At 41.7% G+C, this 27,548-nt stretch overlaps 1 protein-coding gene across 1 annotated transcript in view; it reads right to left on the reverse strand.

Moving 5' to 3' along the window:
* ARHGEF3 (Rho guanine nucleotide exchange factor 3) overlaps positions 1-27,548 on the reverse strand; it is a 295,300-nt gene that overhangs the window by 159,533 nt on the left and 108,219 nt on the right. Inside the window, exon 3 of the mRNA XM_019724204.2 lies at positions 24,582-24,648. Within this exon, the coding sequence (XP_019579763.2) occupies positions 24,582-24,648 (67 nt within the window). The remainder of the gene's footprint in view (positions 1-24,581; positions 24,649-27,548) is intronic.

Consider the following 27,548-nt stretch of genomic DNA (forward strand, 5'->3'; position numbering starts at 1 on the left):
CAAGGTTGCCGGTTCAACTCCTCAAGTCCCACAAGGGATGGTGGGCAGTGCCCCCTGCAATTAAGACTGAACACGGCACCTTGAACTGAGCTGCCACTGAGCTCCCAGATGGCTCAGTTGGTTGGAGCGCGTCCTCTCAACCACAAGGTTGCCGGTTCAACTCCTGGAGTCCCGCAAGGGATGGTGGGCTCCGCCCCCTGCAACTAAGATTGAACACGGCACCTTGAGCCGAGCTGCCTCCTGGATGGCTCAGTTGGTTGGAGCGCATCCTCTCAACCACAAGGTTGCCGGTTCAACTCCTCAAGTCCCACAAGGGATGGTGGGCAGTGCCCCCTGCAATTAAGACTGAACACGGCACCTTGAACTGAGCTGCCACTGAGCTCCCAGATGGCTCAGTTGGTTGGAGCGCGTCCTCTCAACCACAAGGTTGCCGGTTCGACTCCCGCAAGGGATGGTGGGCTGCACCCCCTGCAACTAGCAACGGCAACTGGACCTGGAGCTGAGCTGCACTCTCCACAACTAAGACTGAAAGGACAACAACTTGAAGCTGAACGGCACCCTCCACAACTAAGATTGAAAGGACAACAATTTGACTTGGAAAAAAGGCCTGGAAGTACACACTGTTCCCCCAATAAAGTCCTGTTCCTCTTCCCCAATAAAATCTTTTTTAAAAAAAATAATCATACAACTTAATAGCAAAACAACCCCAAACAATTAAGTTTTTTAAAAATGGGCAGAAGATCTAAATCGACATTTTTTCAAAGAAGACATACAGGTGGCCAACAGGTACATGAGGCTATTGTCAAATTCAGATAAGATTGAAAAAAACCACAAAAATTTATGCTGTCACAGAAAAGAGAGGTATGGTATGGTGTTACTAGGTTGGCAGGAAGAAATAATGCATAGCAAGTCAGTGAGAAATAAAAAGAATTTCAAAGTACCAGGGGTGCCAAAAGAATGTATACAAGTAGACACTTTGGTCAACGTTGCTCAAGCAGTAGTTCACCATTATCAGAAGAGTCTGGATGCTGATGGTAACCACTTTGAGCACCTCTTGTAATTGCAGAAGTCAAACGTGACTTGTATTCATCTTTTGTTATCGGTATATATTGAGTATTACAATTAATACAGTTTTGCTTTCTTAAAATGTGTACACATTTTTTTTGGCACCCTCTGTATTCAGAGCCTGGGAGTTTATTTGTGGTCACACACTTTTATTGAATGTTTTTATATCTACTCCTCAGTGCTAAAAGTGTGGTTAATCCAAGAAAAACTTGAACAACTACTCTGCCCCCCTTTCTATGAACCATGGGTAAAAGTGGGGGAGGTGTCCACACCCCACTTCAGGCCAGGGTTGATTAGACACAAGGTAATTTAACTCCAGAGACTCTAACCATTTGAAAATGTTGATGTTCTTCTAGAGCCCTGCTTAATATCCCAGCTCAACAAGATTCCAAAATGATGAGAAGAATGTGGGAGCAGACGGGCCTGCCCAAGGTCAAGAATGAATAAATAGAAAAGTCTTCATCTGTGGTTTCAACATGAGAACTAAAAATAAATGAGGCTTGAATATGGAAGTCTTACCAGACTGCTAATCGGGGCTAATCTTGAGTGCTTATCTTGCTGGGGTTTTTTTTTTTTTTTTTTTTTTTTAACGAGCAATAGTTTGAACACTATATTTCTTCTCTCTAAACAAATCTGAACTTTTATTATAACCAAATTCTTCACATTATTTTGGCAAATGATACATAGACAGCTATTTTAAAAAGCAAATGAAACATAAGGAAAACCATGTTCTGATGAAGCGGACACGGGCCTGGCCTCCTTTACACAAGCACAGCAAGGACAGCCTGAAGAATTTCCGCCTGGAGCAGACTGGGGCGCTTGCAAATAAGCTCATTCCGTTTATTTCTGAGAAACAAGAACACCCTGACTACAGCTTTTTCAAAGGACGGTCAGGTCCTCTACGTTATACTGTCAGTTAAAAGTGAAACTCTAATGGGTGGCTGACCTCTGCCCAATTCCTAGGGGAAAAGAAAGGTTTAATAACTGATTAGTTGATATCTATCAACCCAAGAGCATCCTTACCTGGAAATGAGACTTACTGTCAAAATTTATTAGAATTAGAAAATCTGAATATGAGGGGGGTGGTATGCCCAACAGTTGAATACTCAGGATTTTAAAAAGTAATTAGCTTATATCACAAATCAACTCTTGACAAAATGATTTCCTGAGTTAAAATATGTATTAAAGCAGAAATCATTTTATTAATCATTTTCTCATCTTTATTTTGACTACAGGCATCTCTACCAGGATAATTTCTGGGAACAGCTAACTGGCTGACTGAAATAATGAATAGTAAATTAATATGGGAGCTCTGTAATTTTGGGCTCTGGCATTTACTAGTTGAATGACCTGGTAAGTCACTTCTTAACTTCCTGACCCTTAGTTTCCTCATCTATAAAACAGGAATAATGGAATCATTATTCCTCACACAGTCGTAGAGGAGACCATAGGAATCTAATTGATAGATGTGTGTTAAAGCAGAACAAAAGATGGTGGGACTTTGATGGTCATTATATTATTCTTTCTATTTTTGTGTAAGTTTAAATTTTTCCATAATAAAGTATTTTTTGAAAGTCAAAAGCACAGTAATAATGTCTTTACTTGTTTTTTTTCAAGCAGAAAAGAAAGTTTTTTGGTGTAATAATGGACATTAGTTCAAATTTTCCTCTTAGCAAATTGAAAAGTTGGTACCAAATCTGAAATAGTTTTTTGTTTTTTTAACTCTGATTTGAATGAGAGCTGTCAATGGGGCATCTAATAAGAAAAAGGCAATGGAAATCTGCAATTTCCCATTTCCCCTCTTCCTTCCAATAGGGAAAAAAATAGGAAGGAGGTTAAAACTTAAGTCCTATTTATTTTTCACCTGTTACAATGCTGACTTCCTTGAAACCCATGTCCATCTAAAAAGTTCAAAACTTTTATGAAAATACCCCCAAGAAAATACCAAGAGATTGAAAAGTGTGTGTGTACCTATGACTCAGAGCATTCTTCTGCCTACACAACAGTGCAAGTGTTTTTTTTGTTTGTTTGTTTGGTGCATATCCATATGTACTTGAAGAATAAATACTGTATTGCCACTTTTCATTCAGAAAGGAATCAGCAAAACACTAGAAACCAGCAAACCAAGCAGAAGAATACTCAGAAAATGTTTCCAGCTCCCACCGGATGAAAGCTGATTCTGGTTGGAAGCTTAGTGCCTTCTCCAGTAAGGGCTCTGCCCTGGAGGCTGTCCCTTTAAGTCAGACTTCCTGGTAACACTCAGAGATTTCCGTATGCAGCTTCCTGGAGACGGTATAAAATAAACAGTAAACTTTGCAGCAAAATCTTGGACAATAAGCCCCATGTGGCCATAACAAGAAGTAATTAATTATAAGCCCTGACAATGGCTAGGGCATTTCCAACAGGGATACAAATCTGTGATAAACATGGAAGAAACATGCTACCCCACACACCTGCACAAACTAAACTAATTTTAAAAGAGTTCCTATCCTCTTAACAGATTGAGAAATAGTTGCTTCAAAATTTGGCACTATATATTTTTTAATCATTGTCAAAGAGGAAAAGCAATCAGATCTTTCTTCAAGTACCACCACCTATTAGATGAATGTTGCCAAGGCCAAGTGACTTCACGAGTCACTGCATGTGTCTCTGTGAGGGACATTTATCACCTTCTGGATACTCTGCAGCTCAACCCCCGTCCTAAATTTGGGGAAGCTCAAATTCATGAACCAGAGCCCACATTCCACCAAAGGAAATGAGAATAGCACTTTCCCAGCCTCCCTTGCAGCTTGGGCACAAGAGTGTGAGCGAGGTTCCACCATTCAGATACTCCCACCCCAGATTTGGCATCAGAAGCTGGCATGCAAAACCGCAGGGACACCGCAGACTCCGTTCTGATGAGGATGACGGCAGCGCTCAGAGGCAGCAGTGAGGGCAGACTGAGTAGCCAGGAAGTTGTCCAAGGTGCCAAGTTTGGCCACAGTGCTCTAGGGATTTGAACCTACACCTGCAGCGTGGGCTCATTACCACAGTGCTTGTTGAGGCAGGAGTCTGACAGCGACCGAGTGAACATCACCCACGGTGCAGGCTCTGGGGCCACAGGACAGGACCGGCTCTCACAGAGCCTACAGCCTGGAGTTCCACATTTCCCACCTGGTGTTCCAGCTACTGTCCACGGACCCTCCTGAAGGAAGGAATGCAGCCAGGCACGTGTAAAGATGAGGCAGTGGTCTTTCATTCAACAGAAAAGTACCCAGCTCTGTGCTCAAAGTGTTCAGCAAACGAAAATACCACAGAGGACCTCACAGGCCAGAGGGTCACAGACCTGCAAACAATGCTTTCTGCTCAACCTGCCATGTGCCATAGCCTTGCAGCACTGGGAACACAGAGGAAGCAGCCAGTGACAATTCTCAGATCTGCCCAGTGAGAGTGCCATTCAAGCAGGTAGTTGGGGATGTGTTGGAGTTGCCTGGCTGAGGGGTGGGGGGGTAGAGCAGAGCAGAGAAGTGGGGAACAGCATGGCCCATTTGGGAAGCGAGGAGATGTTCAAGGGGTCTGTGGAAGGGACAGGGTGGGAAGGCCGGGAGATGAGAAGGTTGGAGCCAAGGTGGGAATTCCAACTCTACACTGTAGAAACTGGGGGACCAGAGCAAGGTGTTCAGCAAGAACAGACACATGACCAGATAGCAATCCTTTTTGGCAGGAACAGAGGCAATGGTTATATAATACTGGTGAGATGTTCTGGTACCCTATTTCTTATGTCTTTTAAATACATCAGTTAAAGGCCAGGAATTATAACAACAATAACAAAAATTCCACATCTATGCATCCCAACTCTCTCTCCTTGCTAAATGAGAAGTGAGATCAATTTGCCCTTCCAATGGGAGTTAAGCACAACTATTCCCTCCTGTAATGTGAAATTACACAGAGCTCTCACGTCGATAATTTATGGAGAAAAGAAGGAATTCCCCCGCTACTTGACTTTACAACTCCAATCACCTCTGTCCAGATTCCCCCAGTGCGATAACAAGAACCTCACTTCTGGGTTGTGTCATCATTAAAATGAAAGGCTGATTTTTTTTTTTTTTTAAAGAATATACCAAGTTGAGGCACAAAAGGCCTCCTGTGTTGAATGAGCATCTGGGGGCTATGGGAGGAGTCCCCAGGAAGACCCCCGAGGATAGGTGAGACCAGCACATAGTAACAGGCCCTCAGAAATGATATGCTAAGTTTGTAGCCGAGTGGAGAGGTCAGTTTAGCACAGGAGTTAGGAATAGGAATTCTGAGCCAAGCAACCTGGATTTAAATCCCCGTGCTATCAGTTATGATGTGACCTCTGGCAATTTTCTTAACTTCGCTGTGTCTTAGTTTCATCATCTATTTAAGGGAGATAATAACATAATCTTCCTACAACCCTGTTAATCGTCACACAGGTCTTTGTGAGGATCTACTAAGTCACTTAGAACAATGCCTGTCACATGATATGTGACAATAGCAGCTTCCTGGAGTCTATATAAGATAATGAATTTTGCAGCAAAATCATGGACAGTAAGCTCCCATGTGGGACAGCAAAAAAGCAATTATAAGTACTGACAATGGCTAGGACATTTCCAATAGGAATGCAAATCTATGCAAATAGCTGTTGCTGCTATCATTATTACATATAACATTTATTATGATATCTAATATACTTATATTTTTAAATATCATATAACAAGCAACATTATATAATATAGTAACAGAACGACAGTATTACGATCTATTTTAACCCAATTTAAGAAAGAATTTGTCAACAGAAATTAGGGGTTTGAGGAGAGGCGCCCCAGGAGTGGGTGGCTGCGCAGCACTTGTGCAGTGATTTCTGACCACCCCAGGCGACACTAATGTAGACTTGCAGAGCCAATTTGCTGGGCCAGCGTCTGGGCCCCACCGCATAGGAGCCCCAGGCCGGGGAAAGTCACTTTGCCCTTACAGCCTTGATTTCTTCATCTCTGCAAAGGAGGTAACAATAGCACCCGCTTCGTAGTTTGTGCTAAGCACTGGCGCTCAATTTTATATGCGTTTTCACACATAATCTTCCTACAACCCTGTGAATCGCATACAATTATGATGTCCATTTTACATATGAGAAAACCCATGTCTCAGAGCCATTAATTAAATCACCAAAGGGCACCCAGCTAGATTGACACCCAGGAAATCTGACTGGTGCCAGCACTCTAAGCCCGCCCTCGATTCTGCAGACCCATGAAGCATGAGAAAGATGCACCACAGCTCCTCTGCAGGACGAAAGGGGTAACTAATCAGTGCACAGGAGTTACCCTTAAGAAGGGTGTTTTCCCATTGCAGATCTCTGCCTTTATGGTAATTGCTAGGCAGTGAAACTCCCCCTTGTTGAGCACCTACTATGCACCAGGCACTGTGCCAAGTGTCCTATCACATCATCGCCATCTCATCACCATGACAACCCCTCCAAGGCAAGGTCCGGAGGACACAGGCTCAGAGAGGTTGAGTTCCTAGTCCACGGTCACAGAGCTTGTCTGTGGCACCCCATTACACTTCTGGGTCTGTCCTACTCCCACTCAGACTTGGAGACAGTCTCTGAAAACACCCCTTAATGTCCCTCAAGTGCCCCTCTCCCCCTCATTACCTCCCACTCTAAAAGCACAAAGCTGCTTATTCTGCACCGGGATAATGACCACGGGGGCCGAGCAGGACTGTAGCACAAACCATAATTATTGCAGACAACAATTTGCATTCCAAATCTGAAATGTGCTCAGGGCCTCACTTGAGCCCTGTAATCAGCTTAGCCTCTACCCAAATCTCTCTCGAAATGAAGACATGGTCGAACTTAGCCACAGTGGGGTTTGGAAAATATGCCTCTGCCCCCAGCAAACTGCCACCTGAAGAAAAACCATGCTGAGAAAGGGCCAGGGCTGAGTGGGATTTTTAAACCCCCAAGAGGTCAAATTCCTCTGTCACAGAACAAAGAAAACAGCAGCCCGGACAGTGGACGGGCACGGCAAGACCGGTAAATAATTAAAGGCAGGAAATGCATTATATAATACACGGGCCTTGGTGGGAGGCGGAATGGACACCCTTCCCTCCTTTATCACAAGTTGCTGTCTTGCTTATGAGTCACATCTCAGGGTGGGGTGGCCTTGCTGCCTGGGCCAACACAGGACAACCGCGAGATCAGCAAAAGTCCTACTATGTGCACATCATAAGAAAAAAAATACATCCTCTGAATCACAGAAAGAATTCCAGCAAGATCTCTGCATGGACAAAGAATTCTATGATTTGTGTGCTCCCAGATGGGAAGGAGGGTGTGGAGAGGGTTGTGGGGGTGGATATACCAGGATTTTCAATACTGCCTGTGGCCTCTTTTACGATACCTGAATCAGAGGGATTTGTACTCATAATTTGGGTTCCAAGCGGCTAACGTCCTGGGTACTGATAACTGGAATCCACCATAGCCCTACTTTCTTTTACTAGAGGAAAAGGACAAACCACATGTCAATATCTATCACCTCAAATCCTGACTGAAGACTTTCACATGAAACCTCTACTGAATTGAGTGTATCTGTAAGCTGAAAGTGGACTGCCCTAAAAATCAGAGTCTCTTAAACTTTAATGTACCACAAATCACCTAGGAAGCTTGATAAAATACAGATTTTGATTCAGGTCTGAGGTAGGCCCTGAGATTCTGCATTTCTAACAAGCTCCCAGATGCTGTTGCTGTTACTGACCCATGGATCACACTTTGAGAACCTTTGCTAGGAAACATTTTAGTGGCTTAAGTAGACTGAAAAAGATGGTTATCCCCTATGTTTCCACAGTCATATGTCAAGTGGTGACTTCAAAGTAAACTCAAACACTGTGTATCTTTAAAGTTCTTGTTTCCAAGTTATCCCCTTGGTGGTTAATAGGATGATTGCTCTTGAAAGAAAACCTTGCTTAGATGCTATTAACTAGGAAAAAATCCAACAGATCTTCCCTTGGCCAAAGTTTCTTTGCCTTTTTTATTTTTTGCTTTTTTTCAATTACAGTTAGCATTCAATATTATATTACTTTCAGGTGTACAGGACAGTGGTTAGACATTTATGTAACATACGAGGTGATCCCCCCTATAAGTCTAGTACCCACCTGACACCATATATAGTTATTACCATATTGTTGACTATCTTTCTTATGCTGTACTTTACATCCCCATGACTATTTTGTAACTGTCTTGGCCAAAGTTTCTAGAATAGCCCTGGATCCTCTGAGGTTCAAAGGACCAGCAGCATTCAAGGACAACGTAGCTGAGTATACTGCCTTCACCAGCGTTATCTTTCCCTGATGCTTCTCTTAAGGATAGATTCAACATATTTCAAACAGAGCTCTGTTTGGAAACTACTGTATAATCAATAGCATGGAGCATTGAGCCTCTCCGGGACCTGAGCACTGCCTCATCAGTCACAGGTTGCCCCTTCCCAACCAGACAGGCACCTTAATAAAATCATTCAACTAATCCAACACATATTTTTTTTAGACTGACTGGAGCTGGATGCCCTGTCCTATTGTGCAAACAGTACACAATGAATTGCTGATAGCATCTCCTCACCATTGCCAACATAAACACAGCCAGGCCAACAGAAATGAGCCCAGTGGCTGTAAGCAACAATAGCTGCATAAGTTTGTTTAAATAAACACAACTAACAACAGGTGAAAATGTTTTTATCTACTCCTGTTGGTAAACTAGAGACTTTTGAGATTGAGTTCTTCTAGAAATAAAACCAGTGTCAAGTATAAGAAACAAAAGGAAGCTGAGTGGAGAACACCCAGAAAACCAACTTTATGCTTCTTCCGGAAACACACACATAGACACAGATCTTTGAAATAAGTAACTAGAACTACTAAAACCAAATTAATTGATTTATTTGCATTGTCTGTTTACTACCTCACAGTAGGGATTTTCTTTCCTATTCTTGTCCACTGCACTTTTTGACATTTGACCTTTGAGTTGTGTAACAGAAATATTTCTTAATTCAGTAAAGAAGTTCCATACCACTAGATAACATAAAATTACACATAAGAGATATATTTAGTAGGCAACATTCATCTCGAAACCAAAACCCTACAATAGGGAAAAAAATGCAAGTGGACAAGTTAAAGGAAATGGACATTGATTAAAGTAGAGAGATGATGTCACGTAGGAGCTGCACTCAATGGAGGGGATTTAATGAACTACATCAGAATGACTAATGAAACACGATGGAGCAGTCACTTCCTGAGCAACGGGTGTTGAGAGAAAAGGAAGAGCAAATCGAGAACAAGTATTTTAGTGGCACATATGCAGGGCCTCTTAGTCACTCTGGATAATGAGATGAGTTTTTTAAAAAAAGGAAAAAAAAAGACATGACATCAAGACCATCAGAATAGGCAACGGGAAGCTTTATTATGTTTCAAGAACAGCAAATCTTGTCCATCTGTACCAATTCTTTAGACTTGAAAAGACTATTCCAGTCTAAAACTCAAGTTTTTTCCTCCCTTGAGAAGTTTTAGAATTTGGTGGTAAACTTATTGATGCCTGGCAAAGGTCTGCCCCAAGAAAAACACATTCGATTTTAATTACACGATGGGAAACATACTTGGGGGTGGAGAGTATTTTTAAAAAGCAAAGTATCTTTTTGACACCAAAATTCCTACGCCAAGTTTGCAATCTACAGGGCTCTGAGTTTCAATAATAAATTAAACCTGTGAGGAGGAACACACAGACTGCAACATTAGGTATTTTTCTCTAATTTTCCCAAAGTGATATTCCAAAGAATTATCCCAACCTATCGTCCAGAACCCATAAAAATAATGTACCCCAACTCAGTAAGACGCAATTGAGTTATCTATTAATTCTTTGGAAAATTAACTCTTTTGGGGATGATGGTTTTAGAGCTGTGATTTCTCCTTTGGCTGAGTACACAGGATTCGTTCTTATAAACGTGTTTTCCTCCCCTCTCAAGCATCCAAGTAAGATTTATGGATTTTTTTGTTGTTGTTAGGAAAGGAAGACAAAATTCCTCCAAGTTCATCTTTACCAAGTTCTCTCATTTGAAACTCCTCCACAAACAGGTACCTTATTTTAAAATTCCGTCTTAAGTAACCATGGGATTTAGGCCAATTCATTGAATTTCTGACTTAGATTTATTCCTGTTGCCTGTTGGGGGTGATTTTTATTCTGAAACCCTAAATCCTAAAACTCCACTTCAAATTTTCAGTTCAAATATTTGTCTCCTCACCTCAATTTTTCTTCCCCTTGATTATAAAAATTATGTATGCAAACACCCTGTAGAAACTTGGAAAAGTTAAAACAAAACAAAGAAAAATGTCACTTATAGCCTCACTTATTGAGAGGAAATCATTATTCATATTTGGCATATTTACTTTCAGTCCTCTTAAATGAATTTTGTTCATAGGCAGATCATTACTGTAGATACAATTTTATTTCCTGATTTTAAAAACATTAACAATACAAATTTCCCCTGAATTAGCACACTTTTCCAACATCCCCTTATGGCTGCATACCAGGTACTCACATGAATAAGACACAATTTATACCAACTGTCCCACATTATTGGACATTTAGACTTTTTCCATTTTCTTCTATCATTACAATGATTGCTGCACTAAGCATCTCTGTGTATAAATCTTAATCCACATGTCTGGTGACTTCGACAGGATAGATTCCTAGAAGTGCAATTATTACTACACAAGTAGTTTCAATCCCATCAAGTAACAATCCCACTGAACACCTGTGAGAGCGTCCGTCCTACTGCACCCTCACCAGCATTCCAAGCTACCACTTTTTGAAAGGCTGAAAAATTCTGTAGGAGAAAAACACCACTTTGAAAAATTTCCAATCCTTAGACAAACCTGCCGAGGTCAATGATTTCAAATGTTCCTTCGCTATCAAAATCATCTTCTTTTATCACTCAAAACAAGATGTTAAACTTTCCCACATATAAAAATGCAATCAAAACCACAAACATGAGAAGAATGTAGTCATTTGTTGGATGTTTTCATTGGGCAACTAAGGTGCTTGTAGTTAAGAAGCCAAGAACAGCCAGTTCGATGTACCAGTCTGTGACAGTACGGAGAGACGCCCAGTGCAGAGAGATGCAAGCAAAATAAATCCAGACCTGAACCCACTGCCAAACTTCACGAGATGCATAAGATTTCAATTACCATAAGTCAACACCTAGCAAAAGGAATACATTAGAATGTTCAAGAATATATCCAGACTACATTCAAGATTTATTTAATAGCTTTTTACACAAGAAAATTTCTTTCCTCCCTCTAAATTAATGCATATTCCCATAAACATCCAATATGTCTTTGTTATTTCATGGTATATGCGTGCAAAGAACAAAGGCTCCGTCTCCCATAACCCACGTCCTGAACTGATCATTCCATAACATGGAAAAATATTAGATAAGTGGAAGGTTTTTCTACAATACTGGAAATGTTTTGGGGTATCCTCCCCACATTCTCTTTCCAGGAAATTTGCTCTGCTTTCCCCAGTGTTGCCCACCATTTCTGCTCAGTGAACATAAGATAACAATAGTAGTAGCAGCAGGGGGGAAAGTATCTATTGAGCACTTAGCATGTCATACACCCAATGCTAAATGCTCAATATAGATTATTTAATTTAATCCTCATAAGAACCCTATGAGCTAGACACATTTTTCAGATGGGGAATCTGAGTCTCGGTGAGGTTAGTCACTTGCCCAAGCTGGTGAATGGCAGCTCCATGTGACCCTGACTCTCTGGCCACATATGACTGAACCGAGGGAGATGGAAGCCCTTCTAAGAGCTGGCCAGCAGCCTGCCCACCACTTGTGAGGTCCAGCACAAGAAAGAAGAGCTGAGGCCATCTGAGTTTTCTTAGGGATTTGGGGATGGGGCAACTGAGCCTGTCTCGTGAGCTGTGGGAGAGGAAGCTGCTGAAACGTCATGTCAGTTTGAGTCACAGCTGGCATCACGAGTAGCCCAACAATGCCATGTGCGAGGAGAGGATACAGGGAGCAGGACCTACACATCAGCAGGTGAACGCAGAGAGAGAAAGAATGAAACCAACGCACAAAGAGAAATCCTGAGTTTCTGTAACTGCATGTTCTCATTAACTAGCTCCCTTTGAGCTAACGGGAGCAAGTGCCTGCCTGCTCTTTGCCAAGAGCTCCGTCTAAAATATCCACTAAGGAATCTACAGTGGAGTCATTCCTCACTCAGAGGTAGGGCTCGCCTCAGCATCTATCCTGTACAGCAAGTTAGCACCATTAAAAACAACCCACCGCTGTGTGTCCCTCAATGGAATGCAAGTAGCCGGCATCTCTTAGATGTTTTCCTGCCCCAGTGTTTAACGTGAAACAAATCAAATCTTTAGGCTGAAATTACCAGTTGATAAGAAATACAAAGAACAGAGGAGCAAGTTAATGACATCATAGGGAAGCAATCAGATAAATTCAAATGTAAGACATTCCATAAGCAACTCATCTGATCTTTTCAAAAAGTCAATGTCATCTGAAAAAAAAAGAAAAAAGGAAAAAAGGAGGGATGGGGTTGTATTTGAGAATAAAAAAATAAAATAAAAACTAAGAAAACCACACAAACAAAATTAAACTGTGGTCCTCAATTGGATAAAAACAAATAAAAAATCCAACCAGATGCAATGCATGCCCATGAATGGTTTTGGAGGGAACCAACTATAAAAGCTGATAGGGGGAAATATGAATATAGACTGAATGTTGGGGGATTATTGGTAACTTTCTTAGGTGTCATAATAATTTTATGTTTGGCAATTCAGGAAAATATCCTTATTCTTAGGACATATATACTGAAGTACTCAGAAGTAAAGGGTCATGATATCTGTAATTGTATTACTTTGAAATGAGTTAGTAAAATAAAGCCCAATTATATAAACAGCTAGTGATGGATAAATAGGTAAAGCAAAATGTTAGCAATTATTGATTCTGCATGGTGGATGTTCATTGCACTTATCTTTCAACTTTCTCTGTTTGAAATTTTTCATAATAAAAAGTTGAAAAAATAGCACACATAGTAAAGATAATAATCATGGAAACCCCTTACAAAGACACAAGGTGAAGCCTGACATCCCTTCTCTCAATAAACCACACTCCATAGTTCCTCCTCCATTGCTAAAGCAAACACTGTACCTACATCTTCAGTTTGGCCCACATGAAGCTGTTGTGTGTTTTTAGGGGGCACGCTGCACAAAAAGCCCATGTCAAGGTCTAGCGTCACCATCACCCCATGAAAATCAACAGAGGGAAGAGCAATCATAACTTCTCTCCCTACTCCCTTTTCAAAGAGCAGGTTTAGTTGAATCTGCATAAGTGAAATGCATATCTGATATAATTCCATTGTACCTTCCTTAAATCAGAACTATGATTTTAAATGAATCCTCATCTGTTCCTAAAAAAGTAATCAGCCTCATTCCCCCTTTCTTTTCCTAAATGGATGTTAAGTCGAGTCAGCCCTGAAGATACAAAAACACATCGTGCATTAGCAGCATTTTGAACGGAATGTTTCTTCCTCCCTGAACGTGTATTAACCAGGTCAGTATACTGGTGGCTCATGCTGCTGCTACAGCAGTAACCCAGCTGGTTTCATGACCAGTACCCCGTGGAAGTCAGCAGTCAGAATCACGCACGAAAAGGCTGGTCTGGGAGCTGTGTTCATAGAGATTTTAGGAGTTAGATGGCAGGAGAGAGCCTAGGTAGGGGACGACAAATGTGGGAGGCCCAAAAATCAAGTAAGAAAAGGATTTCCATCATCAGGCTTACACAGGGCAGTCCATTTAAAAAATGGGCTCTATGCAATCAAGTTGCAATGAGCATTTGCTTTTAGAGAATATTTATTTCAATTATGGAAGATGAATACATTTGTAAGAATTACTCATCTTCGATAACAGAAATATTTTAAGTCATGTTAAGTATAAATAAGTGATTACTAAATAGAACATGTGTATGCTAACCAAATATAGGAAAGGGTGGAAGGAGCAAAAGATACTAATATTCATGAGGTCCCTGGTTACTAACTGTTTGTTATGCACTAAATATGTATGAGACTTATGAGGTACTAAGTACACAGAGGCACAGAATATATAGGACACTTAATATATTAATACATGAGGCCTTAATTTGGCTACTCACTGGGGACATCTATTTTGGTGCCACGTGTCCTCTACCCAAGAAACACAAATGAAATAGAAATTAGCCAGCTGTTCATCCAGCTAATTGACTAACTGCAGCTGTTGACGAGCTATACTAGTCCTTGAGTCTTTTTGATAAAGCAAGTGTGTGTCATTGGCCCAGGGCACCTTCAGTCTGTGGGCCTCTTGCTTGAACTTCAACTCTCATCATTCCAACCCCATCATCAGTGGGGAAAGCCAATGCCAGATATATTGGCGTTGTGAAGCCCGGGGTTCAGGTGGGATCTTTCCGTACCACCTGCATCCTCTCTGCATGTTGTTACCCCATCTTTTCCCCCTTGCTTCTCGCTGTGTGTTTCAATTGGTCTAACAGATAGTGTGATGCGAGCATTTAAGGGGGAGGGTGCTATTTAAAGTAACAATGAGCTAAACCCAGTCTAATCAATTAAATGAGTCACATTATCTGTGAAGAGGAAAAAGCTGATGGGAGAGAAGAAAAGTCAGTGACAGGACCTTCACCAACCCCCAAGCAAGAGGCTTCAATGTCCGGCCCAGTTTCTGACATGAACAGAAAAGAGAGAGTATAATCTAACATGGAGGGGAAAAGGAAAACTGAGAGGGAAGCTTCAGTTTCAGAAAAGGAATTTTCCGAATGGGTGCATCCCCTGGATTCTCACCATCACCATACCCTCCCATGTCGTCAAATAGCATAGGGCCTTTTGGAGGTGACACGATCGCTGCCATGATATTGTTAGTGTAATAAAGGCGAAATTTGATTTAAATGAAAAATTAAAAACTCCATGAAAAGTAAAAGATGTGACAAACCACAAAGCAATACTAAGACTGATTCTTGGGTCACCTTCTATTTAAAACCCTGACTAAGCTTCAATACTTCCCAATATTATAGAACTGGCTTCAGCCATTTCAGAATGCAATTTTCCAGGATCTGATATTCAATTGACTAATCCAGAGGACTATTATATTTATATCTTATAAGCAGTCTATTCACGCTCACAGACCAGACTGTAAGGGTTGAAAAAATATATCAATAACTAAATCAACTGCTTCTAACCAAACATGGAAGAGGAGAGTTCATGAGTTTTGTCCACCTAAGAGTCAGACCCTGGGAATTAGGATGATTACCCTTTACTATGGTACGAGAGATGGGGAAGACTTTTATAGACAAGAATAGTTTGTATCTGCCTAGTGCCTCTCCCCTTCTTCTAGAAACTGCCCTTCTCCTCTGCTACTACGGTTGTTACCAAAGGGGCCACCATAATGGTATGGCAGAACTCTATTCTATGGCCATTGCTGATTGGTCAGGAGTATCCATCTGATCCCAACTGGACCAATCAATATTCTTCCCTAATAATTTTGGCTCAGAGACAGAAAAGACTGTCTCTCTGAAGATGGCTGCATTTCCACAGTATGGAGAAATGGAGGGAGTCAGTCAGCAGAAAAAATGTAGCAAATAACAAAGAGTCAATAACCTTTATGGGCTCCTGGTGGCTGGATCCAGGGCCTTCTGAGGCCCTGGTGCATTCCCTGAGATATTACCTCGACTTCTGTGATTTTAAAAACTCTCCTTGCTTAAACCAAGTTGAGTTGAGTTTTTATCACTTGCAAAAAGATTTTCTAACTAACCCAAAAGACCAAAGTCAAAAGCACATTTTACTCTGCGTAACTCTGGAACAAAAAGGGAACAATGAGATTGATTATTGCATAAAATAAACAAAGGCATCTATAAATTCTGCCTCAAAAGTGCAGAAATTGCATAGCTGACATACAAGCCACTATGTCCCCAGAGACCTCACATGTGACTAAAAAAAGAAACTGCTTTTGAATCTAAATATGAGCTTCAATGTGCCTGGCATATTTTTGGTGTCAGCAGACTAAAGGTGACACCAAAAATAATGGGCTTTTTCTCACAGGTGTTAGCATCGACTCGCAGGCTGGCCTCTCTACTGCCCGAAGGGAAATGAGACAAGAGGACTCAGCGGAAACCAGAGGTAGTCAGTTTCCTTTTGAGGGGGCACCTCACATGGGAAAGGCATCTATTAGGTACACATATTTAGAAAACAGTCATTTCAACTAGAAGAGAACTGTAGTTATAAGGAGTTAATATTTTCTGCACATAGAAAACAGTCATTTTAGGTAGAAGAGAACCGTAGTTATAAGGAGTTAATATTTTCTGCACACTTAATTACATGGAGGCATGTTCAGATCACTTTACACACATGATAAGCAAGTCTCATATTTGAAGAAGATGGCATTGTTGTCCCCATTTTGCAGGGGATTTGATGCTCTGAAATGTGTCTTGTCTGAAGTTTCCAGTCGGCATTGTCACCCCAAATCATGTGCTTTTTCACTACTTAAGTTTTTTTTTTTTCCTCTTACTGATTTTTATTTATTTATTTATTTATTTATTTATTTATTTATTTTTTAACTTAAGTTTTGTTATAACTGCCAAGGTCTGTTCACCAAACTCAGAGTTTGGGCTGTCCAGGAGCAGGGGACAGGAAAGCTCCCCACCCTAAGAATGCATGGAGGCAGTCTCTAGACTCTCGGGGAGGTGGGGAGCACAGTAGACAGGGTGGGGACAAATGCCTTGCAGCCCACCACAGCAGGTGCTGGCCTCTTCCGTGCCCCTGATTTTACCAGTCCCCAGATGTTTTGCCACAACCCATGCTCAGTGATGCACTCTGATGTTCTCTAAGCTCCAGAAAATTTGGAAATGAGCCTCCTCTTGTTTTGATTGTGGAAGGAGCTCGTTTTTCATTATTACAAGTTTTGCTGTTTTTGCTAATTATAAAAGCATTATATACTCTCTCTAAAAAATTCGGACATTACCAAAAATATATAACTAACACAGCAACAGTTCCCTGGGACTCACCAACACCCAGTTGTCAGTCAACAGTGATATTCCCCCAGACATTTTTCTGTGTGTATATTAATATATCATCTTCCTACAAAAGGGGATTGTTTCAGTTTTGTTTTCATTTGCTTTTCTTTGCTTACTTGTTTCAACATATACGTGTGTGTGTGTATATATTTATATTTATATATGTGTTTTACATTATATGCTTCTGCATCATTTGCATTCATTCAGCAATCACATGGCTGGGATCACAGGCTCTGAAGCCAGACTGCCTGGATTCAAAAGCTAGATCAACACCTTTATTGCGGTGGGACCTTAGGGACATGTAATTAAAGTTCTGGGCCTCAGTTTGTCCATCTGGAAACTGGACATAATAATAGTATCTACCTAATAGGGTTGTTGGGAGGTGTGATGACATACAAACCCCTGGAAACAGTAGCTAACATATTGAAAGAGCTAAATAAATGAAATATATTATTATAGCATTGGTCTTTTAAATTACTTTTGAAATTTAAAAATGTTTTAAAACTATGAGTTAGAATGAACAATTTGACTTTGTTTACTGGTCATATGTACTTTCCCTTGTGTGCTGCCTATAGTGGAGGACAATTAAATTCACGAACTCATCCTAGAAAAAGTGCTACATACCTCATTGCTGAATATCACTACGGTCACCTTCAAAGTACCCCCAGGAAGCTATGCACCGAAGCCAGTGCCTAGTCCACCCTTCAAAGCAATTTTGGAATTCTTTCTAGAATGGCCATCAGAGCTGTCGTCGTATTACCCTTGATGTCCTGAATTTCATCAAAATGTCTTCTTTTCAATATTTCCTTTATCTTCAGGAAAAGAAAGAAGTCATTGGGGGCCAGGTCAAGTGAGTAGGGAGGGAGTTCCAACACAGTTATTTATTTACTGGCTAAAAACTCCCTCATGGTGCCATGTGAGCTGGTGTATTGTTGTGATGCAAGAGCCATGAATTGTTGGCAAAAAGTTCAGGTTGTTTTCGTCTAACTTTTTCACGCAACCTTTTCAGCACTTCCAAATAGTAAACTTGGTTAACAGTTTGTCCAGTTAATGCAAATTCATAATGTATACTCCCTCTGATATCAAAAAAGGTTAGCAACATTGTTGCAACAAGTTTGCGAACTTAATTGTCAGACCTCCTAGTCAGATCCTTCAACTATTTACCTATCGAGTTTTCAAATGTATGTTATTGCTTTGCAAGAGTCCTTTATATTTTAGGGAGTTTGGTATCAGGTGAATGTCGCAAATATTTTCCCCACTTGCAAGTAATTTCATACTAAAGAGAAGTTCCTCAAAGGTACTGGCAAAGAACATGGGTTTGGAATGAGGTAAGTTCAGGTTCGAATCCCAGCTCCACCACTTACTCATCATGTGACCCACAAGGAAGCTGCTCTACTTTTAAACCTCTGGACAGTGGGCAGAATTCTAAGATGGTCCCCAAAATCCCTACCCCTAGTGTACATACCTTGTATAGTCCCCTTCTTGAGTACAGGCAGAATCTGAGGACGTCATGTTATATCATCCCCATGATTACGTTACTAATCATTGACTTTTAGATAATCAACAGAAGATGATCTGGGTAAGCCTAATTTAATCTGCTGAGACCTTAAAAGAAACTGGGCTCTTCCTCAGATCAGAGAGATGTGAAGCTTAAGAGATATTTGGTGTGAGGGAGTTTCTCTGTTGCTGGCTTTGAAGATAGAGGGAGCAACATGTGAAGGACCTAAGAGAAGCCACTAAGAGTGACCCCTAGCTGACAATCTATAAAGAAACGGGGACCTCAGTTCTACAACCACAAGAAACTAAATTCTTCCAATAACCTGAATAAGCTTGGAAGAGGTACTTGAGCCATAGATGAGACCCCACCCCATCTAACATCTTGATTTCAGTCTCTTGAGACCCTGAACAGAGAACTCGGTCATGCCATGTCCAAACTTCTGACCTACAGACCAGTGTGCTAATAAATGGGTGTTGTCTCAAGTTGCTAAAATTGGGTTCATTTGTTATGCAGCAATAGAAAACTAACATCCTCTATCTCCTCATCTGTCAAACGAGGATGAGGTTCAACTAACATCTTCCTCTTGGGATTGTTCTGGCAAATAATATATGCATAAAACACTCAACACAGTGCCTGGTATAACCGAAGAGAATTTTAGGGGTTAGTACCTGGGATTAACAGAGCTATTACTATTGTTTTCATAACTACTGATACAAAATGGGGTAACAAATTACTTTTTCACAAATATAGTGGAGAAGATCAGAACTTTACAAATAAAGTTCAAGGGAGTTAGGAGGAAGTTAAAAAGGATTTTAGATGGTAAAAAGTTTACCATAGAGTACTCCCTTGTTTCTAGCACTTTTAAAAAGATCTTCATGTCTAACCTCCTTTGAAGAAAGGTGTGTGTCATCAGCCGTGTTTTAAAGAGGCAATATGCCCTAATATCCTGGGGGTAGATGGTCCTGGTTTCAAATGCTGGCTCTGCCACTTACTACGGTTATGATTCTAGGCAAGTTAGCTGATGTGGAGCTCAGTTTCCTCCTCTCTGAAATGGGAATAAATACTATCTGTCACACAGTACTGCCATACCCTTGCTTGGAGCCAATGTTCAATAAATGGAGGTCAATGGACAAACTAAGGTTGGGAGACAAAGCTGTGCTGCCTTGTTCTGCAGAGGGGACATGGTAAGGCGACAATAAACACTGACATGTCGGTTGTGTTCTGGGTATCAGAGACTCTGCCATTCTACTGAGTTATGAATTGCAGAGCCTTTCAGTCTCTGAACCATTAAGAAACATTTCGCTATACTGAGGCTTTCCCAACTTCCTTCCAAACACAGAGCCGGGGATGTGTCCGGCCGCGTGGAGAAGGCAAAGGAGCACTGTCTGAAGACCAGTTTCCAGTCCTGATTTCTCCATCCTGAGTGGCCCTAGGAGCCATCACCATCATCTCCTGTCTGTCTAGGTACCCGACTCCCTTTCCGTTACAGTAGCAAACTCTTCCTCGGAGCAAATGCCCTTCCCCACCTCAAGGAAATGGCTCTAAGGGAGCAGTCGGTCCCCAAACCCTGTTCACCGAGCTCCCTCAGAGGGAGCACATGACCAAGGCCTGTCCAATCCTCTTGACCACAGTGACTGGCCAGGGTATAGTTATGTCACCCAGGCCAGGGCAATCAGAGCACTGGGGTTTCACATGTGGACCCTGGAAATGAAAACTTCTCTCTTTTCTCTAAGAAAATGTGGCTGTTTGTGGTCATCCTTGCCCTCCAAAAAAGTCCACATTCAGTAGGCAAAAAATAAGACCAACACCCCAAGACTGACAAAGCTGAGAGAGAGAGTATCCCGAAATATCAATATACCAGAAGCCTACCCAACTCTGTGTCACTCAGTCACATGAACCAATCAATTCCCCTTTCCACTTGACCTAGTTTTAATTGAATTTTTATCACTTGTGAGCAAAAGAGTCCTGACTAATACACTAGGCCTTGTTTTTGTCACCTGAAAAAATTAAAAGGTTGGGTCTACAATGTCCAAAGTCCTTTGCAAAGCCCCAGAGTCTAGAAATTTCTTCCCAAATGGCCTAGGCAAGAGTGAATTCCAGGCACTGGAGAAACAGACAAAAGGATCATGGCCCTGAAATTTGGTTGATATTTAACTGAAACCTCAGTTCTGACACCTAATACAAAACCTTGCACACAGTGGATCTTGCTAAATATTTCCTAGTTAACTAATAGGCAGTGGCAGAAGTTGTGCTCCTGAGATTTTCACATTTCTAGGGTGAGTTTCCTCCCTGAATCAGCCTCACACCCCCCGCCCTCAGCTAACTGGAGGAGCTATAGCAAATATTTTCACAAGGAAGGATGGAAATTCTGAGCTCAGCACTGCCCCAAGCAGATGGGGACCAGATGTGCAACGAGCACCTGACAGAGGAGCTGTCTCAGAGCGAGACACCCGCCAGGGTCCCACCTCTCTCAGGCTCCCACCTTCTTATTCCCCCCCACAACCCCCATTCTGTTCTGGTTTTACTCTTAATGTTCCCACCATAACTGCTTCCCTCTGTGAATGTATATGCAGCACCCATGGGTCTGGTGAGAGACAGGCACAGCACCACCCCTTGCCCAGGAGGGTGGGGGAGTCCTGGAGGGAGGGTGACACCTAGGGCCTCTGTATCCTTAGACAAGCCCGAGAACCAATGGACACAACATGCAGTTAATACCAATGACAACTCATCAAAGGGCTAAGCCACTGGGTAGGTGTAAGGGATATGTCAGTCAATTGTCACCAACCCTTCCTGAGCCTTTCCATAGCCAAAAACGCCAGCCAAAAAAAGGAAAACCACAAATGCGACTCTTAATGCCTTGAGCAGTAATGCACATCTGCAGGGAATGTTTCCAGGGGAGATGAGGAGGCAGTGACAATACAGTTCACTCAGAAAGACTTCTCTTAAAATTATTTTGAAACTCTTTCCTCAAAATGTCTACACCTTAAGCCACCGACCATTCCTCTCCTCCCCTAGTGCCGTCCCTGCTCTTTCCTTAGCCCTCCTGTGTCTTCCTCTTCACTTCCGTTCTAGAGCAATGTGGTTGCTGCTACTCTTGCCTTCTCCCATCACCTCTTCTCCCCACCTCATCCCCAAATCCACAAATGCCCATGACCTTGCTGAACTAACACAAGAAGCTTCTTCTTTACAACCTAAAAAGGAATGGAGTTCCAAATGCTTATAATGGTTTTCTCTGATATATATATATATATAAATATATGAAATTTGCTAGCAGAGATTCTAAACCTCTCCTTTTTCAATAAAGAAGAAAACAAAGTATTCACAAAAAGCTTGTCCTGACCAAGGACACATGCACAGCTTAGTCCAATAGGCCTGGAAGTCTCATTTCATTATAGAAAATGTTTCAGCTGGAGAATGCCTCAAATGTCTTCATCCTGGCATTCTGCATCCTTCTCGTTCTTCAGTTGCAATTACCATAATAGCTGCTACAAAGCATGCCCGGGGTGGAGTGAGAGTGTTCCAACTTGATTGGGTTCCTTTCCACCCCCATGTCATGAAGGATTATGTTCCAACGTGGAGAGAGATCGATTTGGACACAGAGGAATCTGGCAATTGACCAAGGCCCCAATCCATCTAACCTCTGGTATATCTTGATGTCAGTTTGTCTAACTTCACCCCCAGGGGCCAGAAGAAATCAAAGTAAGGACAAGACACCAAGGTAAACACCACAATTGACCTAACCACCTAACAGACTCTAGTCACTTCAATACTTTTAACTACGTGGGAAAATCTTAAGAGCAGGCTAAGAATCTGAGGTTCTGATATGAAGCTGAAGTCAACAATGCATTAAAGTCTGTCACCTATTTAGTTACAAGTAGCCAGGGCCAGTTAGTTTGTTCTCCTGTGGTGAATTACTAACTTTAATTGTTACCATTGCGTAGGATCACTTCAATCAAGCATGTATCTAATAGGTTCCTTCTTAGCAGCAAGTTCTATAAACCATAGTGCTCAAAATCTATAAAACACTTTTGAAAGGGAAACAGTTGAAGAGGTCTCCCAGCCATAGGTAGGGCAATAAATTGTCCCAGTCTGCCAGGCACTACAGAGTTTCCCAAGACATGGGACATTCAGTGCTAAAACCAGGACAGTCTTGGGCAAACTTGGGTGGTAGTTACCCTAGATGTACCCCAATATTGGCTAGTGACCACTGTTGAATCAGAGGAAGGGTAGGGTACACTGAAGGGAGGGCAGAGGGGGAGAGAAAATAAATGCCTTCTAAAAGCCAGTTTGCTCACAGGAGAGCCAATTTATCTATAGTTCAAAACTGACTATAAATGTCAACCACTCCAAAGTGTGGCAAACTATTTTGTCAACAAATGGTTTATGGTCAATGACTGGGAAATGCTCCATCAACTCTCATTAATGTAGCCTCCATGGGCACCAATGCATACAAGGCTCTGAGAAGTCCTGCAGCAGCGGACATATTTTATTTGGTGCATTCAGTGTGCCCCAAGTTAGGTGACCACACAAGTTCTTTTTCACTTAATGGTAATGATCATCCAACTGACCACCCTTTTAGAAGTGGGGGTTTTATCCGCAAAGCCATAAACAATTTAAGAGGTGTATGACTTAAATTCAGTAAGACATACACATCTACTTAAGACATCAACACGTTTCTCTTTATACTTGGTGAGAAGCATATTGTAAACTTAGCTAAAATAGAGCCATGCTTGATAGTATTTATTTGAATAAGACCTGGGGAAAATGACCGAGATCTGTATAGACTATTAAAGATGAATTAACAAGTAAAAACAGTGCTGAAAAAACTAAAGAGTTGAACTTGAAACACAATCTGAAGTGGATTTTGTGTCTGATGGATGTGAGAGATTCATTCATTCATTCATTCAACAAATTAATTAAGCATGTATGTGCCAGGCTCTGTGCTAGGCTCAGGGATGTAGCAGTGAACAAGAGAGAGTGACAAGGTCTCTACACACCTGATGCTTGGAGCTTCCAATCTTAAATTTCAGTAAGTGCTAACTAACAATCTTATTTTAACAACGAAAAGAAAGTGCAGGAGTCCATAGGAGGGAGCTCTAGCTCAGACTCAGGGGGATGCTCACGACGGCTTCCCACAGGAGGTGATGTCAAGGTTTAGACCCAATGGATGAGGTGGGTGGGCCAGCAGCAGTGTGCATAGGAGTGGGGTGTTAGGCAGTGGGGGACAGTGTTCTGGGCAGAAGGAACAGCACGTGCAAAGTCTTGGTGAAACAGAGCTCAGAGCATTCTTTACACATGCAAGGGTCTTGTCCCTGAGGTCAGAGCTATTATTCATTTTAGCACACAGTAGGACCTCCATACACTTTGACTATTATTATTATTACCGTTATTAAGTTAAGGAAGAAAATTTTGCATCAGAAGGAGGTTAGATCTGACCCTTTCTGCACCTCTAAATATCTATGACTTTGTAATTGGAGAATTTTACGGTTCCCTTTAAAAATCTGTTTAAAGCTTACAGATTTCTTGTTCTGGGAAACAAAGCTCCCCATAAAGTCATAAATCTAGGTATTAACAGACTATGTATTTCTGAATTATTTTTTCCTTCCTTGTGCACTGGTTCCCTCCATGTTCCCAAGAAAATGGCCACATGCCCACCTCAACAACCTTGACACCTCTGGACTTCTTCGCAAGATGCTTCCAGTAGCCCAAGACCTACATGGCAAGCGAACATCAGCAGACACTTATTGGGCCACTAATATTTTTTAATTAAACCACACCCACTGATGTAAATATGACTTCCCCAAGTGGTGAAGCACAGAGCTTTCTTGGTGGAGACTTTTATTAATAAAGCAATCCCGACTGTACCCTCTCTGGAGCATCCAGAATACGACATATGCAGAGAAAACACTTACCCCTCTGAAATTCCAGGCTTTCGGAGAAGGAAACATGGAAAAGTTGTTCTGCCGCTGCCGTTTAGGCCTAGAAGAGGAGAAAAAAAGGGCAATATGTTCGTTATTCATTGGTTAGGTATTTAGAGGAAATCATCGACTTCAGATGCAGCTTTATCAAAAACAGAGTTGCTTGGAGAAATGGCCCAGGCATAGAAGGCCGCTGGAGTTTTCTACAGCTCTTCAATCTTGAGCAGCCAAATTCACTCCAAACTCCCTCCCCGCTCCCCAGGAGGACAACGCCAGAGTCCCTTAAAATAGTCAACCCCTCACCCTTAAAAGAAAATCAAAAATTCAACCTGGATACAATCAACAAGCCAGACCAAACTCCCAATCTTGATCTTTATTTCTCACACACAAGCAATTCCCAAATGGGTACCATCAGGTGATGTTTATAGCTTCGGCTCAGCCTGGAACTCTCCCCTGTTGCACACACGCTGGGGAGCCCCAGCACCTCCACACTGGGCACACTTGAGCTCCAGACTTTTAAAGGGACAATCAACAGGACATGTAGCCACTGCCTAACAAGTCAAAACTGGTTTCCTCACCTATGAATTGCTTCACATGAATCAATCTCCTCATAACATGATGGAGGCAACTTCAAGTCAAGTCAGTACACGGGGCAGGCAACCAACCAGTACAGGGAAGGAAAGACGTGGCAATGTGGCTGGACAGTTTACTGTCTTGTAAAGTCAGTCCAATCTTGTAGCTGCCAACATACTTTGTAGGGATACCTTTTACAACGTCGGTAAATTATTCCTCCCCAAAATGTAGCATCTGTCAATCTGGATATTCAAATTTCATGTTTGCTTGAAGTACCACCTCCCTGAAAAGCATCCCTGGAAAAGGTCCACCTTGGACTTTCCTTGAGGTTTTAGTCACTGATGTGTCAAAAGGGGGTTGTTAGTTTTTTTACACAACAGTCACAGTGTTCCTTTGACCTCTCTGCCATAATCAGCAGCGATGCAAGGCAGAACACTTGTCTTGACCACTATGCCGGCCTTGCGGTGTCTCAGGCCTGAGTAAAAACTTTGATTGGCTCCACCATACAAAAGAGCTAAACACAATCCAAGGTAATTTTCATAATGGCAGCAGCTAACCGGTATTGAGTACTTAAAACAGAGATGCTAATACTTCACGTAGTCCATCTCATTGATTCACACTGTGAGCTAGGGTTCATTATTGCACCCATTTGATAAGAAAACAGAGGCCTAAGGATATTAAATGACTTGGCTATCATCACATAGAGGAAATCTGATCTCAAATGTCATGGTGTTTTCTTAGCTGTGTGACACTGAGCATGAGGCTTAATCACTTGAGTTTTCATATTCTTATGTGTAGAACAGGAAAAATAATGCCCAGCACTTAGAGTCAAGAGGAAATGAGGGCTCTAACTCCAGTTCTGTCACTGATAAATTCTCAACAGATGTCAGCACGGTGCCACCTACCCACCACCCCAAATCCTGGCTCCAAGAACAGACTTCAAACAGGGGAGCAGGATTGACACAGAAGAGCTGGGACAACTCACCAAAACAGATGGGAGCCCTCACTTACATGTCTTTCTATCCAGCCCCTTTCTCCTCCTCACCCTCCTCACCCACACATACAACAATAAAACCCCCAGCTAATCACATCTCAAGACAAACAGAGAACACGTGGGTGGTTACTTAGATTTAATATCCTTCTCTATTAAGTAACATGCTGGTCTAAGTTCTTCAGAAAAGACATTTCTCCCTTAAAAAAAAAAAAAAAAAAAAAAAATTATCTCCCCTCCTGGGTTATAATTGGGCTTTGCTTTCCTAACTATGTGATGAGCTTCACTGTTTCCAAAGCAACAACATATACCAGAACATGCTGAATAAAGGTTCAGTTCACAGAAAATGACGATCACAATAATTAATAGTGATTAAGTTATTTGATATGTCAGCGACTAAGCTAAGCACTTTGCCTACATAATCAAAGTCTCATAATAACACTAAGATAGGCTATTATATTAGGTTATATTATAATGTTAATATATGATGTATAGGTAGTATTATAATAGTGTTATATATTATAATATTTTATACATAACTCATTATAACGGCATTAAATACTTTAAAAATAATATATTAAAACTTTATATCATATTTTCACATAATAATATGGTATAATGCAGATATTATCATTACCCCATTTTATAGATGAGATAAACTGAGGCTCAGAGAGGTTAAACCACATGCCGTTAAGTCACACAGTGGGTAGGTGCCAAGTTGGAAATCATACCCAGATGTGTCTGACTGCAGATTCAGAGTGTGTAGCCCCTCTAAAATAGAGAGAAGCCCCACCAAAGAGGGCAGAGTGTGCTTTTAGAAGAATGCAGCTGGGGGGTTCCTTGTGCGAGGGCATCAGTTTAGCAGGGCCTCCTACTACGAGGCCTGTTTGGGCAAAGAAAGCATCAGAGCAAGTCTGTCAATCCAGGGCACTCTCGGGCAACTTGGACACACCCCTTTGGTAGTGGGGAAACTGCCAGGAAACCTACAGAGAGAAAGGCTGTCCCTAGCTGTTAGCCACCCCCACCCTTGCATTCCACCACCAGGCTCCTAGATCATTCATATTAGCTGGAGTCCCTTTAAACAATCTAATCCGGCATCATAAGCGTCTCCTGATAGTTTCCTGCTTCTCCCCAGCCAAACGCTACCACCCAGGTGGCTGTAAAGGACGGCTCCAGGGAATAAAACCCACTCTCCTGAGAAGGCGTCTGCATGAAGGGCCTGAGGGACAACAGCAGCATAAAGTACACTATCTCAGAAGCCTGTCAAGGCTAGGTCCTCGCCACAGGAGGGCAATAGTCCTGGGTATCATCCTTCTGTTTTAGAAGCAACTTATTTGCACTGTCAGCAAAAGTCCCAGTGAGAAAACGACGCTTGGGTCTACAGGTCTCCCGGACAC

Source organism: Rhinolophus sinicus, linkage group LG10 (genome assembly GCF_036562045.2).
Source record: "Rhinolophus sinicus isolate RSC01 linkage group LG10, ASM3656204v1, whole genome shotgun sequence".
Lineage (NCBI taxonomy): Eukaryota > Metazoa > Chordata > Mammalia > Chiroptera > Rhinolophidae > Rhinolophus > Rhinolophus sinicus.